Source organism: Cervus elaphus, chromosome 19 (genome assembly GCF_910594005.1).
Source record: "Cervus elaphus chromosome 19, mCerEla1.1, whole genome shotgun sequence".
In the NCBI taxonomy this organism is placed as follows: Eukaryota; Metazoa; Chordata; class Mammalia; order Artiodactyla; family Cervidae; genus Cervus; species Cervus elaphus.
Window position 1 is genome coordinate 59,868,528 of NC_057833.1, and position 26,557 is coordinate 59,895,084.

The 26,557-nt window shown below is 39.2% G+C and overlaps 1 protein-coding gene across 3 annotated transcripts in view; it reads left to right on the forward strand.

Moving 5' to 3' along the window:
* The first annotated feature begins 313 nt into the window (after positions 1 to 313).
* The window catches only part of USF3 (upstream transcription factor family member 3), a 45,524-nt gene continuing 19,280 nt past the window's right edge, over positions 314 to 26,557 (forward strand). Inside the window, exons 1-3 of one of the 3 annotated variants that reach the window (XM_043874202.1) lie at positions 314 to 611; positions 22,194 to 22,318; positions 25,260 to 25,324. In XM_043874202.1, coding sequence (XP_043730137.1) covers positions 25,278 to 25,324 — 47 coding nt within the window. In that variant the 5' untranslated portion in view covers positions 314 to 611; positions 22,194 to 22,318; positions 25,260 to 25,277. The remainder of the gene's footprint in view (positions 612 to 22,193; positions 22,319 to 25,259; positions 25,325 to 26,557) is intronic. The other 2 variants (XM_043874201.1, XM_043874200.1) reach the window with 2 other exon arrangements.

Sequence of the window (26,557 nt, forward strand, 5' to 3'; positions counted from 1 at the left end):
TTCATCTACTGGCTTTCGGTCCTGCCCATCACTCTACCTTTAAGAATATTTCCTGTTCCTTCAACTCAACTTGCACACCTCCGCACCCACCCCCGGCCCTCCTCATTGGGCCGCCCGAGGCCCGTTCACTCTTTGGTTTTCCCTCCACCTTCTCCCGCCCCCTAGATAGCGCAACGGCGTCGCGGGCTCCGACTGGCTACTACTGCGCCTCTCCGGGTTAGGATTGGTGAGCTCAGTGGTGGGGGCGGGACCGCGGTGCACCCAGGGTAGGCTGTTCACTAGCCGAGCGGCTGCCGCGGGAGGGGCGGGGAGGGCCGGGGAGGGGCGGGGGGAGGGGGGCTGGGAAAGTTGAGGCCGCGCTGCCGCCGGGTCTCCGGCCTTGAGGGCTCGGGCTCGCAGTGGCGGCGGTGGCCGCTAGAAGAGGCGGCGGGGGCGGGGGGAGAGGAGGGCCTGGGCCCGCGCTCCCCCAGCCCCAGAGAAGCAGGAGGCGGCCGCGGACGGAGAGATTGGCCCGGGCGGTCGGACACCCCTGCGGAACCCGCTTGGGATCATGACCCAGGCTGGGGTCGCCGCTGCCGCCGCCACCGCGGCCGAGACCACGCAGCCAGCGGGTGAGTGACTGAGGGAGGGGGCCGCTGACAGCCGGGGCGCGGGGCGGGGGCCGGGGCTGCGGGGGCGGCACCGGGGGGCGGCTCCGGGCTCTGCTCCACCCACCCCTTCCCAGCTCCCGGAGGCTAGGGCTGCGCAGAGTGTGTCTTCTTCCTGGGGACCCCTGCTTGCGGAACCTGGGGGCCGCGAGCACGGAAGGCGCGCGCACCCCTCTTCTGCTCGACCTCTCGGCGCCCCGCGCCCTCTGGTGCCAGGCCCGTGGGGGGCTCGCGCTGCGCCCCGGCCCGCAGATGCGCGCGGGGCGAGAAGGGCTCCACGCTGCCCCGGGTGCTTAAAGAACTGGGCATCCAGGTTCACACCGGATGTCCTTTGCCCGCCTCCTTCACCTTTTTCTGTCTCCTTCATTCCCTCTTCTTTCCTTACCTTCCGAATTTCCTTCAGACCCAGTGGTCCGACTCACGTGATTTGCTTTTAACTCTCACTTCTATGTAGTAGAGTTAGGTTTGCAGGTCTTCTTTTTAGAAGCTTTTCTTTCCGTTCTGAATTGGAGCGGTTCTCCCAAACTCACGGCCCCCTTGCCCCCACCCCCCGCCTCCCTGTTACAATGGAGTGTGATCCTTCGGATTTATTAACTATAAACCTAAACATAAACCTATATGTATGATCCCAGCTATAGACTTTAAACTTACGTTCTCATGCAATTTTTACTGCTAGTAGTAGATACATTGACCTAACACCACGCAACACTAGACAATTGTAGTTAACTTAAGTTTGCATAAAAAAAGACAGTTGCTTACTTATTAACAAAGTACAGATTTCTTGAATAAACATTTCTGTGAGTAACATGGATTCTGAAGCATATTTGTACCTTTGCTTTTTCTTAAAAAAAAAAACAAAAAAAACAAGCAAAAAAGCAAACCTGCTTTTTGAAGGATCAGCAGGCTGGCACACATCCTCATCACCTTGATGACTTTTTCCTCCTACAGGGCACATATATTTAATATAGTACACAGTAGCTATATGGGATACATTTATTGTTTCTCCTTTTTTGTGAAGTACTTTAAAAGTATTTGTTACAAAATAAGCAAAATACCTTGTAATCATTGCACTTTTGAAACCAAGAAAAGTACCTGGTCTCAGGAACGGTGTAAAGAAGAACTTACTCTCATATTTTGCTCTAATCTAAGCAGTATGAGTTTTTTAATACACAGGTATTACATTCTCTATATATTTAAAAGTTTTATAAAATCCAGACAAGCCTGCAGCCTAGAACATTCCTTAGTAAAAAGCACCCCATTGTAGTGATTTAAGAGCAGCATAGGATTGAAATAATTACTTAAGATTCTTATTTTTTTTAATGCTCTGCTGGTATGTGGAATCCTAGTTCCTCAACCCCAACCTGGGGTCAGACCCATGCCCCTTGCATTGGATGTGTGGAGTCAACCACTGGACCACCAGGGAAGTCCCTGGAATAATTATTTTCTAAGTTAGTTGTCTGTGGGACATCGTGGAAATAAAATTCTAAAGTTTCAGATTGTGCAGTCAGTGAAATAGTCAGGTAAGAGAAGTTGATGGGCTGTTTTCCTATTTTCAGAGTTTAGCATTGTCAACAGGGAAAAGAAGCTCTAAGAAAACAGACTGTTTAACTCAGGAGATAAGCTTCAACAGGCAGTCAGCGTGAAACTGTAGCTTATAAATAGGGACTGAATCAAACTTGGGTCTTTTTTTTTTTTTAAGATTTATTTATTTATTTTATTTTTTAGCTGTGGTGGGTTGTCATTGCTCACAGCCTTCTCTAGTTGTGGCTAGTGGGGGGCTACTCTTTGCTGAGGTGCCTGGGCTTCTCACTACGGTGTCTTCTCTTGTTGCAGAGATTGGGCTCTAGGGTGCATGAACTTCCATAGCTGTGGTGCATTGGCTTAGTTCCTCCGAGGCATGTGGGGTCTTCCTGGACCAGAGATCAAACCTGTGTTCCCTGCATTGGCAGGTGGATTCTTAACAGACCCTGAACCACCAGGGAAGCTTCCATACTTGGGTCTTAACCATATCTGTCATGCCTTTCCTTTCTACCCTCTGACCCAGTGGTTCTCAGTCTGGACTGCATAGTAGAATCATTTTATGTGCTTTTACATTTTAATACCCAGGCTTCTTGTGTCAGAGATTCTCTTACTTTTGATATGGGGTAAACCTCAGCCATAGGTGTATTCTTTAAAGCTCCTCAGGTGTTTCCATTTAGCAATAAGGGTTGAGAACTACTATGTGTCTAAAAAATGTCCAATCTAATAAACTTGTGTTCTAGGCTCTTCTAAATCAGGCCTGCACTCGCATGTCCAGCTTTCCCCCCACTGCTTCCCAACATGAGCCTCCTCGTGGTCCCACACATCAGCAGTTCAGATCCTGGCTTCTATTAGTGATGGTGGTCTTTCTCAGCATATGGATGCCCCCCTGTGCTCCCTCTCCCAATGACCGTAGTTCTAACTCTACTTTAGTGAAGGTTTTCCTGGACAGCTCTAACTCTTTAGTGATTGGCTCCCTTTGAACTTTTCACCCACATATTAAGAGATTCCCTTTATGCTTATATCATCTGGTAGTTTTAACTTCTTTTGTGCTTGTGTTTCATTATTCTTAAACTTGATGGCAAGGAGTGTTTTATTGTTTGCTCTTCGACAACAGTTTGCTTTGAGTCAGATTGATTTGCTTTGAAACTTCCCCAACACTGCTTGCAGCTGTAGTTTCAGGTTTGATTCCATTCTGGATGTTTCCGTGTTGGTAGCTTTCTTATACCTTAACTCACATCAGAATTCATGTATGTCAGTTTCTTCCATGTCTTTTCCTTACTTCTTCAGTAAGTTGATTATTTTCTCTTCTGTGGTCCCAATAACAACTTGTCCTTATTTCTCTGTTAACACTAATCACATTGCCCCTGAGTATGTGTTTATCCACCTTCTCTATGAGCCTGCTACCCCTGGAGCATCCACACTGAGGGCTCCAGGAGGTACAATTCACACTCTATTCTTGCATACCATTGCAACATGGTGGAGATAGAACCCCACCAACATAGCAACTGTGTTCTCTTATCTTTGTACTTTGGGGACCTAACGTAGCACTAATTATTAGTAGGCATTCAAAAAATGTTTGTTAAATGAGTAAATGACTGTTGTGTTATATATTATGTGAAGATAACCATATAACCATATGCATCTTTAGCATAGGTTGATTTGGCATTAATTGATTTCACCATTAAATATTCTTTATGTACTATACTACTGTTATGGATTTGTTAAGGATTAGTGGAATTTAAGTAATTGTGGTTATGATGGATCCCTTAAACATGTAATCTTCCTTCCAATATGCATGGAGATATATACCTTGAGTCTTTTACTCTCAACTCTGGAAGTTGACTCTTGTTATCCATAAAATATTTGTGTAACGCTAAGAGAAAAGCTGTTAACTGTCCAATTAGATAATTTTTCTTTTTCTCATTAAGTTTTCCATATGGGTACAATTGCACTACTTCAGAAGGCCAGATCTTTTAATTAGATCAGTAGGAGATGATAAGTTGTTCCTATTAATGAGCTAATACTGTGTTTTTAATTCAGTTCATGAAGTATTTATTGAGTGTTTACCATGTGCCCAATACTCTTAGCTATTAAAGAGAATACAAAAGTAGTAAATGGTGTGGACTCAGCTCTTAAGAAGTTTTTAGACTTATTGGGAGGATTGGGGAACATCATATCAAATAAGGGACTGAACACAATATTCATTACCTAATTTAAAATAAGTACTCAAAATTGATGTTGCAGTGATGATGAATACCATGGAAAATTAAGAGAAAGACCAGATATTCTTTCAACAGACATTTATCGTCCCCATACTGAGTACTAATTATTGAGGATACAAATGTGGAAGCTTTGGTTTCTACCATTTAGAAGTTTATAATCTACTGGGGATACCCAATAAGAATATAGAGTGTATTTCCTCTTAAGACTTTGTGGAGTGACAGGTACAAAGGCATGGAAATGAGAGAGGGCTTTTCTTGATTAAGAAGCTGCAAGTAGATTGTTGTGGTGGAAAAGTGGTATGTTAAAGAGCATGGACTTCGGGGTCAGACACGTGTGGTTTGCAAACTTTTATTCCTGACAGATCTGAGCCCTCACAGACCTTGTCTGTGTAATGTGGCAGTAGTGTGGTAACTTCGCTGCTAGTGTTAGTAAAAAGAGGTACCCCCAGGTTCACTCAGTTCCCTGCTCCTTGTGACTTCCCTTTTGTCTGTTAGCTGGCTGCATGAGAGCCTCAGACAGTCTTCCCTCCAAATTAATGAAGCCATTATTGGGTCCCTTGGCAAAAACATTCTCCCCTTAGCTACTATAATTTCTTGAACAGCAGACATCCATAGTGAAGGGAACAGGGAGAAGAAATTTGTAGTGTAACCATGAGAGGTACCACTTCTACCTCTACTTCATTTGCAGGATAAATTTCTGTTTGGTTGTGAGCAACAGAAATTGCCTTTGGCTAACTTAAGCAGAAAAGGGGGATTTATGGATAGATACTGGGTAAGCGCACAGAAGTGGAAGGAAAGTCAAATAATGAAGCCTTGGGAAGACCAGAGAAAGCAGCTTCTGGGATCACATGGGTCTATGGGGCTAGCTCAACCTCAGCCAGTTTTCCTCCTTGTGCAGTCTTGTTGGTCAGCCCGATGCCCATCCCAGGGGTGAACCCACATTTTATAGTCATATCAGATCTCAGGAGTGAGACAGAGAAGCTCTCCAAAGGACAAGTGAGGTAGTATTGCCAGAAGGTCCCAAACAAGACATTTCTTACAGAGTTCATAGAATTTGGCCATGTGGAGGTCTTGATGTGTGAGCTTGATATAAACAGTTTTTGGAACAAAAGCCAGATAACAGGGAGTTGAAGAGTGATTAACAAGAGAGGAAGAAAGGACTCTGAGTATAAACTGCTTGTTCAAGGAGCCTGATGGTGAGGAGGGAGAAAAGAATAGGAATACCTAGAATCTGTGGCAAGGTCAGAAAGATAAAAAAATAATTTTAAAAACTTTTAAATGGGAAAGAATGAATGTATTTTACTGTAAAAGCACTAGTAAATTAGGAGAGATTAATATATGAAAAATAAGATATGTTTTTGTAACAAGATTGCTAAGAAGTGGACTGATAGAGTCCAGAATAAAGGTAGAAGGTTAAGTGTTAGCTGGAAATATTAAGGTTTTATAGAAGAAGACATATTTCACTGGGCTTTAAAGAGTTAATCGGATTTTGATAAGCAGAGTAAAATGGAGAGGTTATGCTGGTGGGAAAATAGTATAAACTTAGCAAAAAGTAAACTAACTGGTAAGGAGCATAGGGAGGACCCTATGTGAAGTGGGGAGGAGGGATGAGTTGATGATGTGGTCAGCTGTATAACCCTGCTCCTCTGTGTGTTGTACTAGGAGATGTGGATAAGCAAGCCTCGCCAGAAAAGACGGTAGTGTGAAGTAGGGTCAGGAAAGGCAGGACCCAAGAGTTTGGATTTGAGTAGATGTGGGGAAATGGTACTGTAGACTCTGGAGCAGGAGAGGCACATGATGGGTTACAGTGCAATGGAAAGATAACACTGGAAAAATAGCAATGGAAAGAGACACTGGAGTATAAAACCACTGAAGGATAGGGAAAAGACTGGGAGCAAAAGACTATTAAGTCCCAGACCTGTGTAAAACGGAGACTACTCTAAGGTGGTGGTAACAAACATTAGGAGGTGAACATTGTGAAACAAATTGATAGGATTCAGTGAGAAGATCTGAAGGTCATTTTGGGGTTTAAAACCAGGTTAAAATTTTGGTGGTGTTGATAAAATGCGGGTTGGAAGTAGTTCTCTTAAGAGGCAATGCCATTTTGACATGTTGCAAACAGACTCTGGTTTATTGCTTCAAAATAAATTGTTCCGAAGAGTGCTTTGCCTAACCAAAGATTTGGAATAAGATCAGCTTTGAATGTTAGCTGTATTGTAAAAACATAGCAGCTTTTATACAGAAAGAAATTGAAACTTTGTAGGGAAAAAGCAAATAGTAAAAAACATTCATCCTTGGAAGTCAAAATGAGAAAAAGACATTATTCATGTTAGAGAAAGATGATGCATAATTGGAGAGAGGAAGACAGCGAGGGAGAGAGAATTTCAAGCAAAAGGAGAGATCAGCAACCTCATATCCTGCAGAGAGGAGAAGGCCTCTGGCTTGTTGAAAAATAGTCCCTTACCTCTAAGAAAGTAGTTTTGATTAGCAGGAGCAGTCAGAAGGCAAACCACCATGGAGTTTAGGAGAGATTGGCCAGTGAAAGAAAGCTGAGTAGTTTCATAGAAATAGGAGGAGAGAAACAGAATGATAAATAGAAAAAGCAGTAAATGCTTGTTTAATGTGAAGAAGCAAAAGAGAAATGGTTAAGGAGGGAATATAGTACTAAAGAGGAAAGAAGTATAGATGCTCTGGTAAGCTGAACGGACAGATGTATAGATCGAGGTCTGTTAGGATAAATGTAGGATCTAGTTAAGGAACTTGAACCAGATGACCTTTATCTTCCCAGTGAATTAGGGGGAAAATGGAAGAAAGACAATTAAGGTGTCTTGAGCTCTTGCTATGTACCAGATACTTCGCTTGATCCATTCCACATATTATCATGTAAACTCTTAATAGTTCTTTGAGGGATTCATGATAATCTGCCAGTTTTAAATTTGAGCGTGCTAAGACTTCAATGAATACTAATTTTTACATATTTAAATATTTATTTGGCTTCGCTGGATCATAGTTGTGGCATGTGGTATATTTAGTTGCGGCATACAAACTCTTAGTTGTGGCTTGTGGGATCCAGTTCCCTGACCAGAGATCGAACCTGGGCCCCCTACATTGGGAGCATGGAGTCTTACCCACTGGGCTACCAGGGAAGTCTTAAATTTTTCTCTCTCTCTTTTTTTTTTGGCTGCACCACGAGGCACATGGGATCTTAGTTACCCCACCAGGGATCCAACCTGTGCCCCTGCAGTGGAAGGACGAAGTCTTAACCACTGGACCAAGGAAGTCCCTTGAATACGTATTTTTAAAACCAAATAACTAGTAAATGCCAACTTTGAGATATGATCCTTGGTCTGATATCAAAAGGTAGTCTCTTTACCCTCTACCATTCATTCATTAAAGTGAGGTGAAGAGTATCGGGGCCTTGAGAGCATCTGTGTTACTGATTACAGTGGCTGTGTCTCAGAAGAATTGGAAGGGCTTTAAAAAGTCCCTGTACTTTACCCCTGTAAAGTACTCATTCCTTTATCAGCTTACTCCTTGATTATCCACTATATTAGTCAGGGTTCTCCAGAGGAACAATAGGATATATGTCACAAGATGAGTCTGGAGCATCTTATAGTGCCAAAAGATAGGGAAGTACTACAAAGCAGGAGAGGGGGAAGGGGAAGGGCATGTAAAAAGAACACTGGAGTGCCCAATGGCCAAAGCTTGAACAATTTGACCAACAAAATAACTATAGTATTAAATTTTAACCCAAAGAATAAAATAAGTACCCTGAGTTCATAATGATACAAGTAAAGGACTGAATAAATAATTGAGAGAGAGGAGACAAATCTCCTTCATAGAAGAATTCTGGAAAATATGTATTTAGATACGTCTTCTCTGAGGGAGAGATTTATTCCCCTCTCTTTGAGTGTGGACTCAACTTAGTAGTATTCACTTTCAAAGGATAGAGAATATAAAGGGAAATACAGTGGCATTACTGTAACTACTTGAATAGTGTTAACAAGAAATTTGAGGAGGACAATTAGTGGGGATGACTACTACTTTTACAACTTAAATTCTTCAGAATGATTTGAATAGTCTAATGTAAGGATGTTTTATATTGTATAATGAAAAAAAAATCTAGTTAAGTAACAGCAAGAATAAGAAAATGGGAGAATAAAAACACATCCTTACTAGTGTTGAAAAGCTGGGAAAGGTGTCATCTAAGGATCAGAAATGTTGAGGACTTTATGAAAAATGAAAAGCACATAGGAGCAGTTTGATGATAAAATCATACAGCATTGAGAAGTCTGCAAACCAGTATAGACTTGAAGGGGAAAAGCTAGAAAAGTGAGTTTTCCAACACAATTCTGGAAAACTCTGAAGCTCAGAGACTGAAAAGTTGAGGTTGGTTGTCTTAGCCCATGTTGGTTGCTTCAACATACCATAGACTTGATGACTTACAAACAACAGAAACTTACTTCTCACAGTGCTGGAGGCTGGGAGTCCAGATCAGGGTGCCAACATGGTTGGATTCTGGCGAGGGCCTTTTTCCGGGTTGCAGACTGCCTTCTTCTTGCTGCAGCCTCACAAGGTGGAAGGGGCAAGCGAGTTCTCTGGGCCTTCTTTCATAAGGGCACCAATCTCATTCATGAGGGCTCTGCCCTCATGACTTAATCATCTTCTAAAGGTCGCACCTCTTAATGACATCACCTTAGGGATTAGGAGGTCAACATATGAATTGGGGTTGGGGGATGCAAATATTCAGATGATAATAGCGGTCAAAAGGTAATTAATTTAGATTTTGGAACTGTATTAGGACTAATTAGAATAGCTAATAACAATGTTTACTCCTGGACTAACCCGCTAGAACTTATTTATGTAAATTAGGGGTGTATCTCTATTGGGCTTGAGGGCCAGAGAGAGAATCAGGGTTATGTCTCAGAGGACTTCTAATTGCCACTGTGAGTGTGGGGCTCCTTTCTTCACAAGTCACCCACCTAGCTGCTCCCCTCCATCTCTGCATGACACTGTTGACAGGCAGAACTCTTATTATCAGCATACATGTTCATGATGCAGAGAAGAGTGATATTCACACATATTAAAGCAGTGATTCTAAGAGGTGGATGACCATTAAAATCACCTAGGTCATTTTTTAATTTAAAGGTGTTTTCTACAGTGCATCCAGAGATGAGAACCACTTTGCTGGGGAAACCAACTTTAGCAATCAGTTCAGTTAACTGAGACTCACTAAATATTTAAGGAAAATCAAGAGGGTGAAAGAGGAACACCAAACTGAACAAATAGAGGAATCAATTTTGGGGGAAACGAACGTAATAAATGATATTTGTTGTTTTAAAATGTCCTCAAAGATTTCAGGGAATACAGTTTCCATAAAATAGCAATGGGGCATAAGAACAATAAAGTTTCTGAAAGTTGAAAACATTTTCTGTGATAAAAAATTTAATAGCACGTTGAATAGCAGCATGGTTGTAATAGATTGACTGAATTAATGAACTGGAAGATCAGACCCAGGGAGTCCTTCTGAAATATGGTACAAAAGAACAAAGAAGAAAATTTTATTTATTTATTTATTTTTTAAAATTTTTTTATTATTATTATTATTTTTTTTTCCCAGTGGGTTTTGTCATACATTGATATGAATCAGCCATGGATTTACATGTATTCCCAATCCCAATCCCCCCTCCCACCTCCCTCTCCACCTGATTCCTCTGGGTCTTCCCAGTGCACCAGGCCAGAGCACTTGTCTCATGCATCCCACCTGGGCTGGTGATCTGTTTCACCATAGATAGTATACATGCTGTTCTTTTGAAATATCCCACCCTCACATTCTCCCACAGAGTTCAAAAGTCTGTTCTGTATTTCTGTTTCTCTTTTTCTGTTTTGCATATAGGGTTAACAAAGAAGAAAATTTTAAGTTGTTAGACATGAAATACATATCTAGAAGGAGAACTAACACCTTATGCTAAAATTCTGCACAGTTTCAGTAAGTCTTTGTCAGAGGGGAGATGGTGGACGTTTGGTGGGTAAGAATTAGAGTGTGTTACAACTTCTGTGTTGATAGAAGAGACTATAGATACTGTTTTTTAATATGAAGGAAATATATTTAAACTCAGTACTGTTATGTCTTAAGTTATTGATATGTGATTCCTCTGCTGTTGGCTTTATTCTCTCAGCTTTGCTTTTTGTGTATTACTTTCATCCTCAGACTGGCTTCCCTCTTTTGGAAGATGTCTGCAAGTGCAGTATTTGGAATCACATCCTTTTTCTTTACAGTGGAAGGAGTGAGAGTATAACTACCTGCTTCATCAAACAAAAGTCCTGAGCTTTGCTTTGACTGGATCAGTTGGAGACCATTAGAGTCAGAAAAAAAATATTTGCCAAGACAAGTCAAGGCCTACTACTGAAGTGCAATGACTGGGTTGGGGAAGGGTGCATACTTAAATGAAAATTGAGGAAGTTCATGAAATGAAGAGGAGAAAATGTATGTTTCTTAAAATTGTTAAGGGTATTTATGAATAGAATATATATATATAAGGAAAGATGATATTGAGGAAAATAAAGAAAAACAAAAAATCAGCCAAGGAAAAGTGAAAAGATAGTGGAGGAGGGAAGAGAAAAAAGCAAAATATTGTAGCAATGCAATACATTCTCTCTTTTTTTTAAAGGCTCTTAAATTGTATAGAAACAAATCTTCGGATTTGTGTTATTTCAGACAAATATAAACAAAATAATGCAGAAAAGTTAAAATAATATAAACACATACACACTCCAGGCAAATGTTGAATGGAAGAAAATGCATAATAGTTTGTTATCAGACAAAGTTTAATTCCACACAACAAACATTTAATTGGAAAATAATTGATAAAACTTTGTATACCTAAGGAGCTAAAAGTGCGTACTTTTCTCAAATACTCATCTAACACGTAACAAAAATATGTAACAGGACTACACAGGAAATCTCAAATTCTGAAAATTAAAAATTAGTTATTGCCAATCGTAGTGCAAGGAAACAGACACACACACACACTCTTAACAAAAGGGGAACCAAAAAAGAAGAAAAATAACTACTTGGAAAGCTTTTTACTTTAACTCGGTTTGAAGAGGGTATGAAAGTTGAAATTATAAGGAAGGAAAATTCTAGATAATAAAAACAAGCAAATTCTGGAAAAATAAATATAAATGATTCATAACATGTGAAATGATATTCAGCCTCACTAGTCCTCAAGGAGATGCAGGTTAAGCAATAATGATATTTTTTGTTGCTTTGGACTTAAAAACTTAAAAGATATTGATTGTAGCCTTTTTTTGGTCAGCATTGTTTTTAATAGCAAACCAAGTGAAACAAAATCCAGAAATAAAAAAGGAAGAGGGATAAAGAGTATTAATCAATGGGTAACAGCTAAATAAATGATGGCTCATCCATGCTACACAATGCTATGCAGGTATTAAAAAGAGTAAGTTAAATTAAAAAGATGTCCATAGTGTATTTCTACACTAAAATAAAGCATATTTCAGAGTGACATAGAACATGATTAAATTTTTATTAAAAATTTTTTGTGCATGTGATAAGATATATATGTAAATGTACACCTGTAGAAAGATCAAGAAAATTGATGTCAAATTGATTACCAGTTGGGAGAGGGTAGAATGAATAGGTTGTACTGGGGAGTTTAAATTTTCTTCCTTGAAGAAAGGGAAGTGGTTAAGGGTAATTTTTTTTGTCTAAGATCCCCTGGAGGAGGGCATGGCAACCCACTCCAGTATTCTTGCCTGGAGAATCCTCATGGACGGAGAAGCCTAGTGGTCTGCAGTCCATAGGTTTGCAAAGAGTTGGACACGACTGAAGTGAATTAGCATTAGCATAGCAAAGAGTCAGACCTGACTGAGTGACTAACACCTGACTTGGATAGCATTTTAAAAAATTATTTAAAAATTTAACTGAAACTATATAAACTATTTAGGAATTAGTAACTTGAAAATACTACATATCAAAATTTACAGGCTATGGGCAAAGTTGTACCTTGAGGAGATATTATAGTCTTAAATGCATTTGTTAGAAAGATAAAATTAATTCACAATGCATATATGTGGCAAAAATTAAAATTGCATATGAAGATATCCCATGTACTCTGCTACCTATTTCCCCTGTGCAGTCCTTCCAGAGAAATTCTGTGCATCATTTACTAGCTGTGCATCATTTACATGTTCTTCTCTCTATCCCAAAGGATACATATATACAAGTTTATTTGTAAAATACATATATACATTAATTAATTTGCTAGGGCTGCCATAACAAAATACATAGACTGAAGGGCTTAAATAAAAAAAATTAATTTTCTTAAAGTTCCTGAGGCTAAAGTCCAGGATCAAGGTATCAGCAGGTTTACCTTTTTCTGAAGCCTCTTCTTGGCTTGGAGACGGATGCTTTCCTGCTGTGTCCTCATGTGGTCATCTCTGTGTCTCTGTGGTCTGTGTTCTAATTTCCTTGTCTTGTGAGGACACCAGTCATCTTGGATGAGGGTCTACCCTAACAACCCCATTTTAACTTAACTACCTCTTTCAAGGTCCTGTTTTCAAATACAGTCACATTCTGAAGTATTGGCCATTAGGACTTCAACATGTGCATCTGGGGGAGATATGATACAGCACATACAAATACATAAATTTATATATTTGACTTTCAGTACATATAACTGCATTGTATGGGTGAAACTATTAGGTTGAACCACCTGAAACTGCAGTTTCTAGAGGCAGAAAGTATGAAATATGGGCAATTTCAGGTGATTCTACATGATCCTGTGACATATTTAATCAGTCTCCTTTTGATGAGCCTTTCCTTGTCTTTTGCTACTTGAGTATCCTTGAATAAATATCTGCTGGCACATACATGAATATACTTGCAAGTAAATTTCTAGGAGTTGTTGCATTAAAGAGTTATGTGTTTCTGTGAACCAGATGTGAGTCCATATTATGTCAGGAGGGAGCTGGTCTGGGCACTGAGCCACAGGCCTTCCTGACAGGACAAGGGCACCTCAGTGAAAGAGATGGGAGCTGTAAGGACAGAGAAAGAAGTTGCAGGGGTGAGGATAGTGCAAGAGATTGTGTGGTGGGAGGCATTACTTACAATAAAGGAACTGTACTGATGTATTCCCAGTGGATTGTTTTGTAACTAGAAATGACTAGATGATTTTTATTATGTAGTTGTGACAGGAAAGTCATGGCATCTGCCCTAATTTTTTATCCAAGGAGTAGGATCACCCACCAGAGGAGATTTGAACTGGGACTGGGAGGTATTTTATACTGCTTGCATTTTATGTGTCCTTCTCATTTAGTTTAACAGTTACTAATATGTGCATCAGTATTTGCTTGGAGATGGGTCACAGAGAGTCGGACATGACTGAGTGACTTTCACTCACATAGGAAAGATATTTGGAATCGATATTACCAGATTGTTAAAAGTATAAGGGCATTGGTACTTTATATACATACATCTGTGCTATTTAAAATTTTACAAAGAGCAAGAATTATTTTTTGTAACAATTTAAAAAAAAACCCTGAAAGCCTGAAGTTCTCTGAATTTAATTATGATACAGTTTCTGAGCCAGAAGTTTTTGTAGTTTGTATGGTCAAGAGTAAGGAAAAGGTCTAAAAAATGCCAAACTGTTTGCAGCAGGTATTCCTGAAGAGTGCAATTGTAGAGCTAAGTAACTTTTTCATTTAACTTTACATATTTCTAGACTCTCCAAAAATAATTTTTAAAATAATACTGTATTGAATATTTGGAAACTGCTGAGAGTAGATGTTAAAAGTTCTCATCACAGGAAAAAAATTTTGTGATTGTATGTGGTGATGAATGTTAATTAGACTTGTAGTAAACATCTTGTAATACAGACAAATATCAAATCATTATGTTGTATACCTGAAATTAAAGTAATGTTATATGTCAATTATATCTCAATAAAAAATTATTTTTTTATACAAACAGGTTACAAGTGTAGCTTAAAAATAAAAAATAGAAACTATGCTGAGCAAATTACTATACCCTTGGCTTATTTCTTTTTCTTGAAGTATTGCTTCACTCAACTGCACAGTGAAAGCAGGACTTCATTATTTCATATTCTTATATATGTCATAGTATCTCAAGGTTGGCATTTATGGAATCTCCATGACTGATGGCACACAGCATGATGTTGAGGAGGAAGGAGCCAACAAACATTGTTAAAGGATGTAATATTTCTTTAATGGCAAAGGAAATTAGAACTTCTGATAACAGTTACACAAAGCAGAAGACAACACAGCACAATTATAAACAGCTCCTCAAGTTCCCACCGAGATGGAAAGCAGCTGCTGCAAACACATGCATAGAAGAAGGATTCTTTTGCACATGAAAAGCACCTCTGTGCTATTTTTGTACTACTAATACAGATTTAAAGACTTAATGAGTTTAACCAGGTAGACCATGTAGGAATTTCTTAACCTAAAATGCTAGACATGATAAATACAAATAATAGCTCATCTAGCAAAATACGGAGGGCAAAGATGCCTCAGAGCATGAGTAAGATGATAGAGTACGTATATCCAAGATATTAAACATAAATGCTGTAACCACAGTTTTAAACAACATGGAAAAATGCCCACCTTAAGGGAAAAACATCAGAACTTTGCCCATGGCCTAACATTTTATGGCCGTGACCCAAACCAGGATTTATGCTTGTGTTGTGATTCCATGGATCATATTCAGTAGTGTTTGTCATTTTGATTGGAGAGGACTATGGATTTATTAGAGATCTCATATAAAGAAATGGAACATATTTTAAAACTGCATATCTATGTACCCACTCATTAAAACATTTTAAGTAATTGTAAAATGTTTAGGAATGTATTTGATGGTAGCAGAACAGAAGTAAACACAGAGATTGAAAAGATTTTTCTCAACTCATGGACAAATAATGTTCATGCAGTGTGCCATAAAATATTTTCAATTAAGACACTTTAATTCCAGTTTGAAATTTTTGTGGTAAGAATTAGGTTTTTCTGTTCATCATATCTAAAGACACAATTTAAACTAACTTTTACCACTAATTTGCTTCTCGGTGGGAAAAAAACACAACTTGCCACTGAACAGTTAAACTGAGTTTTCTCTTAAATGCTGGTACTTGTTTTTGGTGGTTTCACATTTTTCCCATATTAGGGAAACTGGGGGTGACTGGTAACTAAATAAAATTTGATGTTACCTGCTGAACGAAAACAGATGTACAAACTGATGAAAAGGATGAATGGTAGAAAATTTCAGATTACCCAAAGAGACTTCTATTAACAGTTTCTTTTTAAAAAAAAAATTAAGATCTTGATTGAGATATAACTGACATACCATGAAGTTTACCATTTAAAATGTAATTTAGTGGTTTTTAGAACATTTTATCATCCCCCAAAATCTGACCCCTTCTCTCCCTCCCACTCACCATTAGCAGTCATTCCTCATCCTCTTTAGCCTCTGGCAACCACGAATATACTTTCTTTCTCTATGGATTTGCCTGTTATGGACATTTCCTATAAATGGAACATATGAAGGTCACAATATGTGACCTTTTGTGTCAGACTTCTTTCACTTAATATAATGTTTATAATATAAAGGATCACCCATGTTGAAGCATGTATCAGTACTTCATGCCCTTTAATTGTCAAATAATACTCCACTGTGTGGTTATATCATGTTTTATTTATTTGTCATTTGGACATTTCTCTTGTTCCAACACTTTAGCTTTTAAGAATATCACTACTACAAACATGTACACGTTTTTGTGTGAACATGTGTTTTCAGTTCTCTTCGGTATATATCTAGGTGGAATTGCTGGGTTATAGGCAGCTCTGTGTTAACTGAGGAACTGCCATACTGTTTTCCAAAGTGACTACACCATTTTACATTCATACCAGCAAAATATGAGATAACTGCACACTTCTGAATATATGCATTTTTTCTAGCTTTATTGAAGTATGATTGACAAATAAAAGTCATATGTATTTAAGGTGTATACCAAACACCAGCCAAATAAATTCCAACCACCAGCCAAATAAATTAAATAAAAAAATAAATGGGCTCCCCTCATAGCTCAGTTGGTAAAGAATCTGCCTGCAATGCAGGAGACCTGGGTTCGATTCCTAGGTCGGGAAGATCCCCTGGAGAAGGAAATGGCAATCCACTTCAGTATTCTTGCTTGCTAAATCCCGTGGACAGAGGAGCCTGGCGGGCTACAGTCCATGGGTTTGCAAGAGTTGGACACCACTTAGTGACTAAACCACCACCACCAAGGTGTATAACATAACGCTTTCATATTTGTATACATTATGAAACAACTATCACAATCAAGCTAATTAGCACATCTATTGCCTCACATAGTTACTTTTTGTGGTGAGAACAGTTAAGATTTTCTCTATTAACAAATTTCAAGTATACAGTACTTTATATTAACTACAGTCACTGTGCTGTACATTAGGTCTTCAGAACTTTTCATCTTATAACTTAATGTCTGTACCTTTTCACCATTTACCCCTACTCCCTAGCCCCTGGTAACAAGAGCTTTACCCTCTCTTATTATGAGTTTGACTTTTTTAGTTTCCACTTATAAGTGAGATCAGTATCAGTAATCTCAGAAATATCAATAATCTCACATATGCAGATGACGCCACCCTTATGGCAGAAAGCAAAGAAGAACTAAAGAGCCTCTTGATGAAAGTGAAAGAGGAGAGGGAAGATGTTAGCTTAAAGCTCAGCATTCAGAAAACAAAGATCATGGCATCTGGTCCCATCACTTCATGGCAAATAGATGGAGAAACAGTGGAAACAGTGGCAGATTTTATTTTTTGGGGGCTCCAAAATTACTGCAGATGGTGACTGCAGCCATGAAATTAAGATGCTTACTCCTTGGAAGAAAAGTTACGACCAACCTAAACAGCGTATTAAAAAACAGAGATGTTGCTTTGCCAACAAAGGTTTGTCTAGTCAAGGCTATGGTTTTTCCAGTGGTCATGTATGGATATGAGAGTTGGACTATAAAGAAAGCTGAGTGCCAAAGAATTAATGCTTTTGAACAGTGGTGTTGGAGAAGACTCTTGAGACTGCCTTGGACTGGAAGGAGATCCAGCCAATCCATCCTGAAGGAAGTCAGTCCTGAATATTCATTGGAAGGATGAATATCCTGATGCTAAAGCTGAAACTCCAATACTTTGGCCACCTGATGTGAAGAGCTGACTCATTGGAAAAGACCCTGATGCTGGGAAAGATGGAAGGCAGGAGGAGAAGGGGATGACAGAGGATGAGATGGTTGGATGGTATCACTGATGGACATGAGTTTGAGTGGACTCTGGGAGTTGGTGATGGATAGGGAGGCCTGGCGTGCTGCAGTCCATGGGGTCTCAAAGAGTTGGACACGACTGAGCAACTGAACTGAACTGATAACTGAGATCAACTGTGTTTGCCTGTGTCTAGCTTATTTCATTTAGCATGTTGGCGTTCAGACTGATGCATGTTGTTACAAGTATCAGGATTTCCTTTTTTTTTTTAAGGCTGAATAATGTGTGTGGGGGGAGGGGGCTTTCCATATATGTGTGTGTGTCGGGCTTTCCAGGTGGCACAGTGGTAAAGACCCTACCTGCCAATGTAGGAGATGCAAATGACAAGATTTAGACCCCTGTGTTGGGAAGATGACAAGATTTAGAACCCTGGGTTGAGGAGATTCCCTGGAATAGGTAATAGCAACCAACCCACTCCAGTATTCTTGCCTGGAAAATTCCATGGACAGAGGAGCCTGGTGGGCTGTAGTCTGTGGTGTTGCAGAGTCAGACACAACCGAGCATGAGCATGTATATATCACATATAATGTATGAAATAATACATTCATATAGTACAGTATTTTCTTCACCCATTCACCTGTCAATGGGCATGTAGGTTGTTTCCTTATCTTTGCTACTGTGAATGATGTTGCAGTAAATTAGAGTACAGATATTTCTTCGAGATGGTGACTTACTTCCTTTGGATATACATCGAGAAGTGTGATTGCCAGAACATATGGTAGTTCTGTTTTCCATAATGGCTGTACCAATTTATGTTTTCACCAGTGGTGTCCAAGGATTCCCTTTTCTTCACATCCTTGCCAGACTTTATCTTTTAACTTTTGATAACAGCCATTCTAACAGGTGTGAAGTAAGATATCTTTGTGGTTTTGATTTGCGTGAACCTGATGATTAATGATGTTGAGCATCTTTTCATATACTTGTTGGTCATCTATATGTCTTCTTTGGAATATATATTCTTCCTTGAATGTAAATATATTTTTAAAAGAAACTTCAGGGGATTAAGTGGCAGTGACCTTGAAAGAGCCTTTTGAGATACTGGTAATGTTCTATATATTGATCTAAGTGGTGGTTATATGGTTGTATCCTTGTATAAAAATACATGAGGGGTTTCCTGGTGGTCTAGTGCTTAGAATTCTGGGCTTTTGCTGCTGTGGCCTGGATTCAGTCCCTGGTTGGGGAACTGAGATCCTGCAAGCCACGCAGCACAGTCAAAAAAAAAAAAAGAGAGAGAGAGAGAGAAATAATAGGTGGTTAGAGTGAACTTGGGAGAAGGCAATGGCACACCACTCCAGTACTCTTGCCTGAAAAATCCCATGGCCGGAGGAGCCTGGTAGGCTGCAGTCCATGGGGTCACTAAGAGTCAGACACGACTGAGCAACTTCACTTTCACTTTTCACTTTGCTGCATTGGAGAAGGAAATGGCAACCCACTCCAGTGTTCTTGCCTGGAGAATCCCAGGGACGGGGGAGCCTGGTGGGCTGCTGTCTATGGGGTCTCATAGAGTTGAACACGACTGAAGTGACTTAGCAGCAGCAGCAAAGTGAACTTAAATTAGTGACTTATTGTATGTAAGTTATATATCAATAAAGAAAAAAATCCTAACTGCATTGTCCTTTTTTCCATTTTACTGTAGACTAGGGGATTTCATTTTACTTCAGATCAGGGCTAGGCTAGTTTCTGTAGAACCACTGATCTTAAGATACAATCTGAGCACATTCATTAGGCGTAAAATATTCCTTTACAGTCTGGTCCAGGTTCCCTTTCTGCCCCCCACAGTAGAATTTCAGATAAAACATTATAAAGCTCTGTGGTGAAAAAAATAAATGAGAACACTGGTTGCCTCCTGGGAGTAGGGGAAGAGATTGACAGGAGGGTCATGAGAGAACTTTCTCTCATGATAATAATGCTCTGTGCCTAGATAGGGGTTGTGTCACACAGGTATATGCATTTGTCAAAACTCACTGATTGTTATACTAAAATTTGTGCATTTTACTAATATGTAAGCTTTACTTCACGGGGAAAAAAGTTACCTCATGGGGAAAAAAGATGATTTGGGGACTTCCCTGGATGCCCAGTGGTTAGAACTTTGCCTTCCAGTGCAAGGAGTGCAGGTTTGATTCCTAATCAGTGTGTTAAGATCCCACAAGTGTCACAGTCAAAAAATCAGAATATAAACAGCAGAAGCAGTGTTGTAACAAATTCAATAAAGACTTTACAAATGGCCCACATTAAAAAAAGAAAAAAGATGTGATTTTTTTTTCTCTTTTCATCATTTTTTTTAATTTTTTTGTTTTTGAAACTCCAAGGGATTTTATTTTATTTATTTTATTTTTTTAGTGGTTTTTGCCATACATTGACATGAATCAGCCAAAGATGTGATTTTGATGCAGGGGATCTGAAGGCCACACTTTGAGAACCACTGAGTTTGACTAATTTCAGAAATAACTTTCTTACCATGAAAAATAATATAGATTACTACTGTAACATTTTGACAGTTTTCTTTAAAAATTCATGATACTTCAAATATTTTAAAGGGTATATTTGTATTTGGTTATATAAATATTAAAAATTCTGTTTTCTTATTAGTAGGGTAATAAGTGGACAAGGATTCATGACAATATTATGTAGTTCTTTGTTCCAGTAAATGTTCTTTTTCAGTGTCAGGCATACAATTTTAATATCAGGAGATACTGGACATGGAGATAATTTTGCATTGATAAGGTTCATTGAATTGGCTAAAATGTGCTTTGAGATGGATATTTATAGTGACATTTGGTAAACTGGGTGATTTTGATTTGAGGTTGTATTCCTCTTTCAGTAAACTGCTGGCTTTTACCCCACTGCAATATATTGATTGTCTCTACTTATGTGATAGGACTCTATTGTCATTGCTTTAAGATCCTAGATGTTTAAAAAAAAACACTTTTACTTCATGTATCTTAATTGTAATGTGAATCTGAAAAGTTTAATTAAAGAAGACAACTGGAGGGGAACAACTGGAATAGTGATATTAATCACCAAATGCTGACTCATGTGAGTATGAGGCAAATCTGACCTTACTGGTTTATAGGTAAAATTATCTGGTCAACTCTCATACCACATCCCAAACAATCTCTCCTACAGTAAAGTATTGATCAGGTCCCTGAATTTCACACAAGCCTGTGCTTTCAAGTTGTCCGGATAAGAACCACCTGGGGGCACTCATTAAATTTCAGGCTCCTACCTTGGAGGTTGGAATTCCTTCTTTTGAGACAGATTTAGTGCATCTGGGATGAGCTGAGAATCTATATTTTTAAACTGTTATCTTTGGATTAATAGGAATGTTTAGGAAATACTGCCCTAAAAAAGAGTTTCTTTTGTACAAAAAAAAAAAAAAGAAGAAGAAAAAAAGAAAAATCACAAAGAGACCTTTTTGGAAATACAGATTCCTGGGCCCTCCTTCAGTTCAGTGCAGTCGCTCAGTTGTGTCCGACTTTTTGCAGCCGCATGGACTGCAGCACGCCAGGCCTCCTTGTTCATTGTCAGCTCCCGGAATTTACTTAAACTCATGTCCATTGAGTCGGTGATGTCATCCAGCCATCTCATCCTCTGTTGTCCTCTTCTCCTCCTGCCTTTAATCTTTCCCAGCATCAGGGTCTTTTCAGATGAGTCAGTTCTTTGCCTCAGGTGGCCAAAGTATTGGAGTTTCAGCTTCAGCATCAGTCCTTCCAATGAATATTCAGAACTGATTTCCTTTAGGATGGACTGGTTGGCTCTCCGTGCAGGCCAAAGGACTCTCAAGAGTCTTCTCCAACACCATGGTTCAAAAGCGCCAGTTCTGTGGCCCTCCTTAGCACTTTTCATTTGTCTGGGATGAAGCCCCCACCTTTTGGGGGGGGCATGCTGCAGGGTTTGTGGGATCTTAGTTTCTTGAGCAGGGATTGAACCCAGGCCCACGACAAGGAAAGTCCTACCTGCTGGACAACCAGGGAATTCTCCCCATGTTGACATGTTTAAAGAGCACATACAATGTGCAGATATGAGAGCTGTCTTCCTGGTGCCTTTAGTGGAAGGTCCTTGAGTAAGTCTTCAGTCACTCTCACAAGAGAGAATGGGGAAGTAGGAGATTGAAGGAAAGATAATTTTAGAATTGAGGACGATTAGTGTAAAAGCTAGGCAGAAGGCAAGTGACAGTGAGCCATCATAAGAAAAGAGAGACTCACCTCCTGGAGACTGTCCAATGGCTGCTGTGCTACCATTTTTGTGGGGGTGGAGCATGCATAACCCACTGGGAAGTGACTTTTGAAAGCAATTAGGTTTGTTAACTTTTAAGAGGTGCGGAGAATTCAGGATCACCCTGTAGGCCACGGAATATCTGCCTGCCTGCCTTAGGTTGCTAGTCCTCGTTTTATTTCATGCTGCTAATGGAAACCTATAAACATTCACTGATTTTTCTCTTGTGTAGTAAGAAGAAAACATAACTTATAGACCATCTTCTGGCAGAAGATGATAGATTTGGATCAGAAACGGGAGGCGTTGGAAGCCAGGAATCAAAAGTGAAGAGATTCTGCAAGCCCTTGGGTGAGAAAGGTGACAGGGATTGATTTATTTACTCACGTGTCCCGCATTATGTAATGTGAACTTGCTTTCAGGCTGATCTGGACTTCATAAATGTTAGGGAGAAAGTGGAATAAATAAGCTGCCAGAAATAGATCTAGAGCACATGTTTCTCCTCAGGCTGATTCAGTCAGTACTTTTCTGTCAGCACCTTGTCTGCATCTACTTTTACTTCTTTCCCAGGACTCTTCTCCCTCCTTTCCTGAGCTAAAGCCTTAACCTGAAATACATCATCAATATCCATGGCTGTTGTTGTTGTTCAGTCCCTAAGTCATGTCTGACTTTTTGTGACCCTGTGGACTGCAGCAAGCCAGGCTTCCCTGTCCTTCACTGTATCCTGGAGTTTGCTCAAACTCATGTCCATTGACTCCGTGACGCTATCTGAACATCTCATCCTCCATTGTCCCCTTCTCCTCTTGCCCTCAACCTTTCCCAGCATCAGGGCCTTTTCCAGTGAGTCAGCTTTTCACATCAAGTGGCCAGAGTATTGGAGCTTCAGCATCAGTCCTTTCAGTGAACATTCAGGGTTGATTTCCTTTAGGCTTGACTGGTTTGATCCCCTTCCTGTCCAAGGGACTCTCAAGAGTCTTTTCCAGGACACAATTTGAAAGCATCAATTATTTGACTTTCAGCCTTCTTTATGGTCCAACTCTCACATCTGTACATGACTACTGGAAAAACCATAGCTTTGACTAAACAGACCTTTCTTGGCAAAGTGATATCCCTGCTTTTAAATACACTGTCTAGGTTTGTCATAGCTTTTCTTCCAAGGAGCAAGCATCTTTTAATTCCAAGGCTGCATTCACCATCTGCAGTGATTTTGGAGCCCAAGAAAATTAAATCTGCCACTGTTTGCACATATATTTGCCATGAAATGATGGGACTGGATGCCATGATCTTAGTTTTCTGAATATTGAGTTGTAAGCCAGCTTTTTCACTCTCCTCTATTACCCCCATCAAGAGGTTCTTGAGGTCCTCTTTGCTTTCTGCCATTAGAGTCATATCATCTGCATATCTGAGGTTATTGATATTTCTGATATTTCTACCAGCAGTCTTAATTCTAGTTTGTGATTCATTAGCCTGGCTTTTTGCTTGATGTAGTCTGCATAGAAGTTAAATAAGCAGGGTGACAATATACAGCCTTGTCATACTGCTTTCCCAGTTTGAACCAGTTTTTCCATATAAGATTCTAACTGTTGCTTCTTGGTTCATATATAACTTACTCAGGAGACAGGTAAAGTGGTCTGGCATTCCCATCTCTTTAAGAATTTTCTACAGTTTGTTGTGATCCACACAGTGAAGGGCTTTTGCATAGTCAGTGAAGCAGAAGTAGATGTTTTTCTGGAATTCTCTTGCTTTCTCTATGATTCATCTGATGTTAGCAATTTGATCTCTGGTTCCTCTGCCTTTTCTAAATTCAGCTTGTACATCTGGAAGTTCTTGGTTCACGCACTGCTGAAGCCTAACTTGAAGTATTTTGAGCATTGCCTTGCTAGCATGTGAAATGAGCTCAGTTGTACAGTAGTTTGAACATTGTTTGGCATTGCCCTTTTTTGGGATTGGAATGAAAGCTGAACCTTTTCCAGTTCTGTGGCCATTGCTGAGTTTTCCAAATTTGCTGGCATATTGAGTGCAATACTTTAACAGCATCATCTTTTAGGATTTGAAATAGCTCAGCTGGAATTCTATCACCTCCACTAGCTTCATTCACAGTAATGCTTCCTAAGGCCCACTTGACTTCACACTCCAGGATGTCTGGCTCTAGGTGAGTGACCACATCACTGTGGTTATCCAGGTCATTTATATCCATGACTGACATTGATTAAATCCTCACTACAACTGGGCACCGTGCTGTTGTCCTTTCCTTGCTGTATTTCATCTTTTCTTTCCTGAAACAACCCAGTGATCTAGATACTGTGATTATTATCCATTTTCTAGATGAAATGTCTGAGTTTCCAAGAGGTTGCACAACTTTCCCAGGACCTCACAACTAGGAAATGGCAGAACCAGATTTTAAACTCACACTGACTCCAATTCCTTACTTTCTGCCTTCAGAGAGAAAATGGGAAACTGCACTTGCAACCTCTTGCAGTATATCAGAACAGGTAGCCCAACCTGACAGGCCTCTTTTGAAAAATTGCCAGCCCCTGGGATTTAAAGGCATTAAAGTTATTGCAAAATTCTTGAAAATCAGAAAAGAGAGAGAAATCACCTATAATATTTCTGGGCTTATATAACTGTGATTAATATCGTAATATATTTGCTTTCAGGCTTTTTGAGTGTATTTCCATATAATATATATATTCTTTAGTATCATGGTATTTTAAGTATTAATAGAATTTTCATACTCAAACTCAGATTTTAATGATTCTCAAGTGATAAATGTTTAAAACTTCTAGTAGTTTGAAATGAAAGAAGCCCAGCAAATGAGTAAATGCATGAATACTTGCTTCCATATGGGGGATAGCATATATTTGTTTACTTGTCACATTTGGTTTTTCTGCATTTAGAGAGAATGACCATTGTTTTCAATTTTGTATCATGAGCAAAGAACATATTCTCCCAACTCAAGTATGTTTTACCTGTCCAGATCTTGCTCAAATCTATACCCCCTTTAGGCTTTTCTTGATTTCCAAATCTGTAATGATCTTTCTCTTCTCCAGTGTTCTCAAGCACTTCCTGGCTGTATCTCACATTTGACATTCACCATGTTATCCAGCTGTGGGTTACAGTATTTTTTGTCCTATTTTCTTATGCTTTTTTTCCTGTCCACAATACCTAATCCAGTGCTTTTTCATGATGTCATTTTTATTTTATTAGCATCTTGGTATTCAAACCAAATTGCTATTAATCAGTTTCTCCCAGATACTAGAATGCCTTTAGACTTTCTGACATGTTTTTTCATGCCTTGTAGGTTCCTATCACTGTAACCATGCCAGAAATGACAGAGAAAGAGACTCCTACAAAAAAGCAGCACAGGTATGAAGCCACAGTCCAAAAATAATACAGTTTTGGCAGATAGGCAGAATTGGTCCCCACTTTTTGAAATAGGTAGTCCTTTAGGGAACTTTAATTTGGAAGTGTAGAAAACCATTACTCTTCAAAAATAGCTGTGGATAAATATAAATCGATATATGGAAAGGGGTTTATAGTTAAAATTTACCTGTCCTTTGAATTCTGCTAGCAGTATAAGTGGTAAAATGACTATCAGTAGTTAAACAGTATAATACCTAAATATATGCTAAATTTTTAGTTTCTTCTGATATTTTTACTTGCATTCAATACTAGTCTTTGTGGTGGACGCAAAGTTCACTTAGACTGAAGTCAGTTTGAATAGACATTTTGTGACATTACGAACCATTACTGCCAGTATGCACATCAATATAACATTAGTTCTGGTTCCTTGTATAATACCTCCTTCAGAATTTCCGTCATTTTGGGCAATATTTTTGCTTAGAATTGCATGACCAATGGTTCCATTATTAAATATTACAATCATTGTTAGAGATTAGATAGCTATTAGAGAATGCTTATGTATTGAATAATGGTATATATGGGAAAATTGGTGATTTTAGTAGATCAGCTTTTGAGAAAATGTAAGAATTTGGGTAACCTAATGTACATAAATGCAAAAGATGTCTCAGATGGCAGTTGTTAATGTATGAGTGCCGGTGCCTGCCACACTTCCCTCCCTGGGATTACAAGGTTCCTCTTTACTGTTTGTCTTCTGTACACAGTCACCCCCACCCTTAGCCAGTGCCAGAGCAAACACTGGAAATCAGCTACAGTTGACCCTTGAACATAGTGGTAGTTAGGGTATAGCCAGACCTCTTATTCATGGTTCTTCCATATCCACGGTTCCATATCCATGGATTCAACCAACTCTGGTTCCTGTGGTACTATAGAATTCACTATTGAAGAAAATCTCTATAATAAGTGAACAAGTCCCAGATGATGATGTTTAAGGGTCAGCGGTACTTGGCATATCACTTTAGGAATTGACTAGCTCCTTAATTACATTTTTCAAATAGATCAGTTTTCAATGATTGATTTACTTCCCAGCCAATGACTTTGGGGTAAGAGAAAATAGAGGATAGTAGTTACTTTCAGTAGTTGTGAATTCTGAATTTATACTGATGTATCTGTAGTCAGGTTTTTATACCATAATCTATTATTGAGAAAATTTTCTTTAAAATGGCTTCTTATTGATAC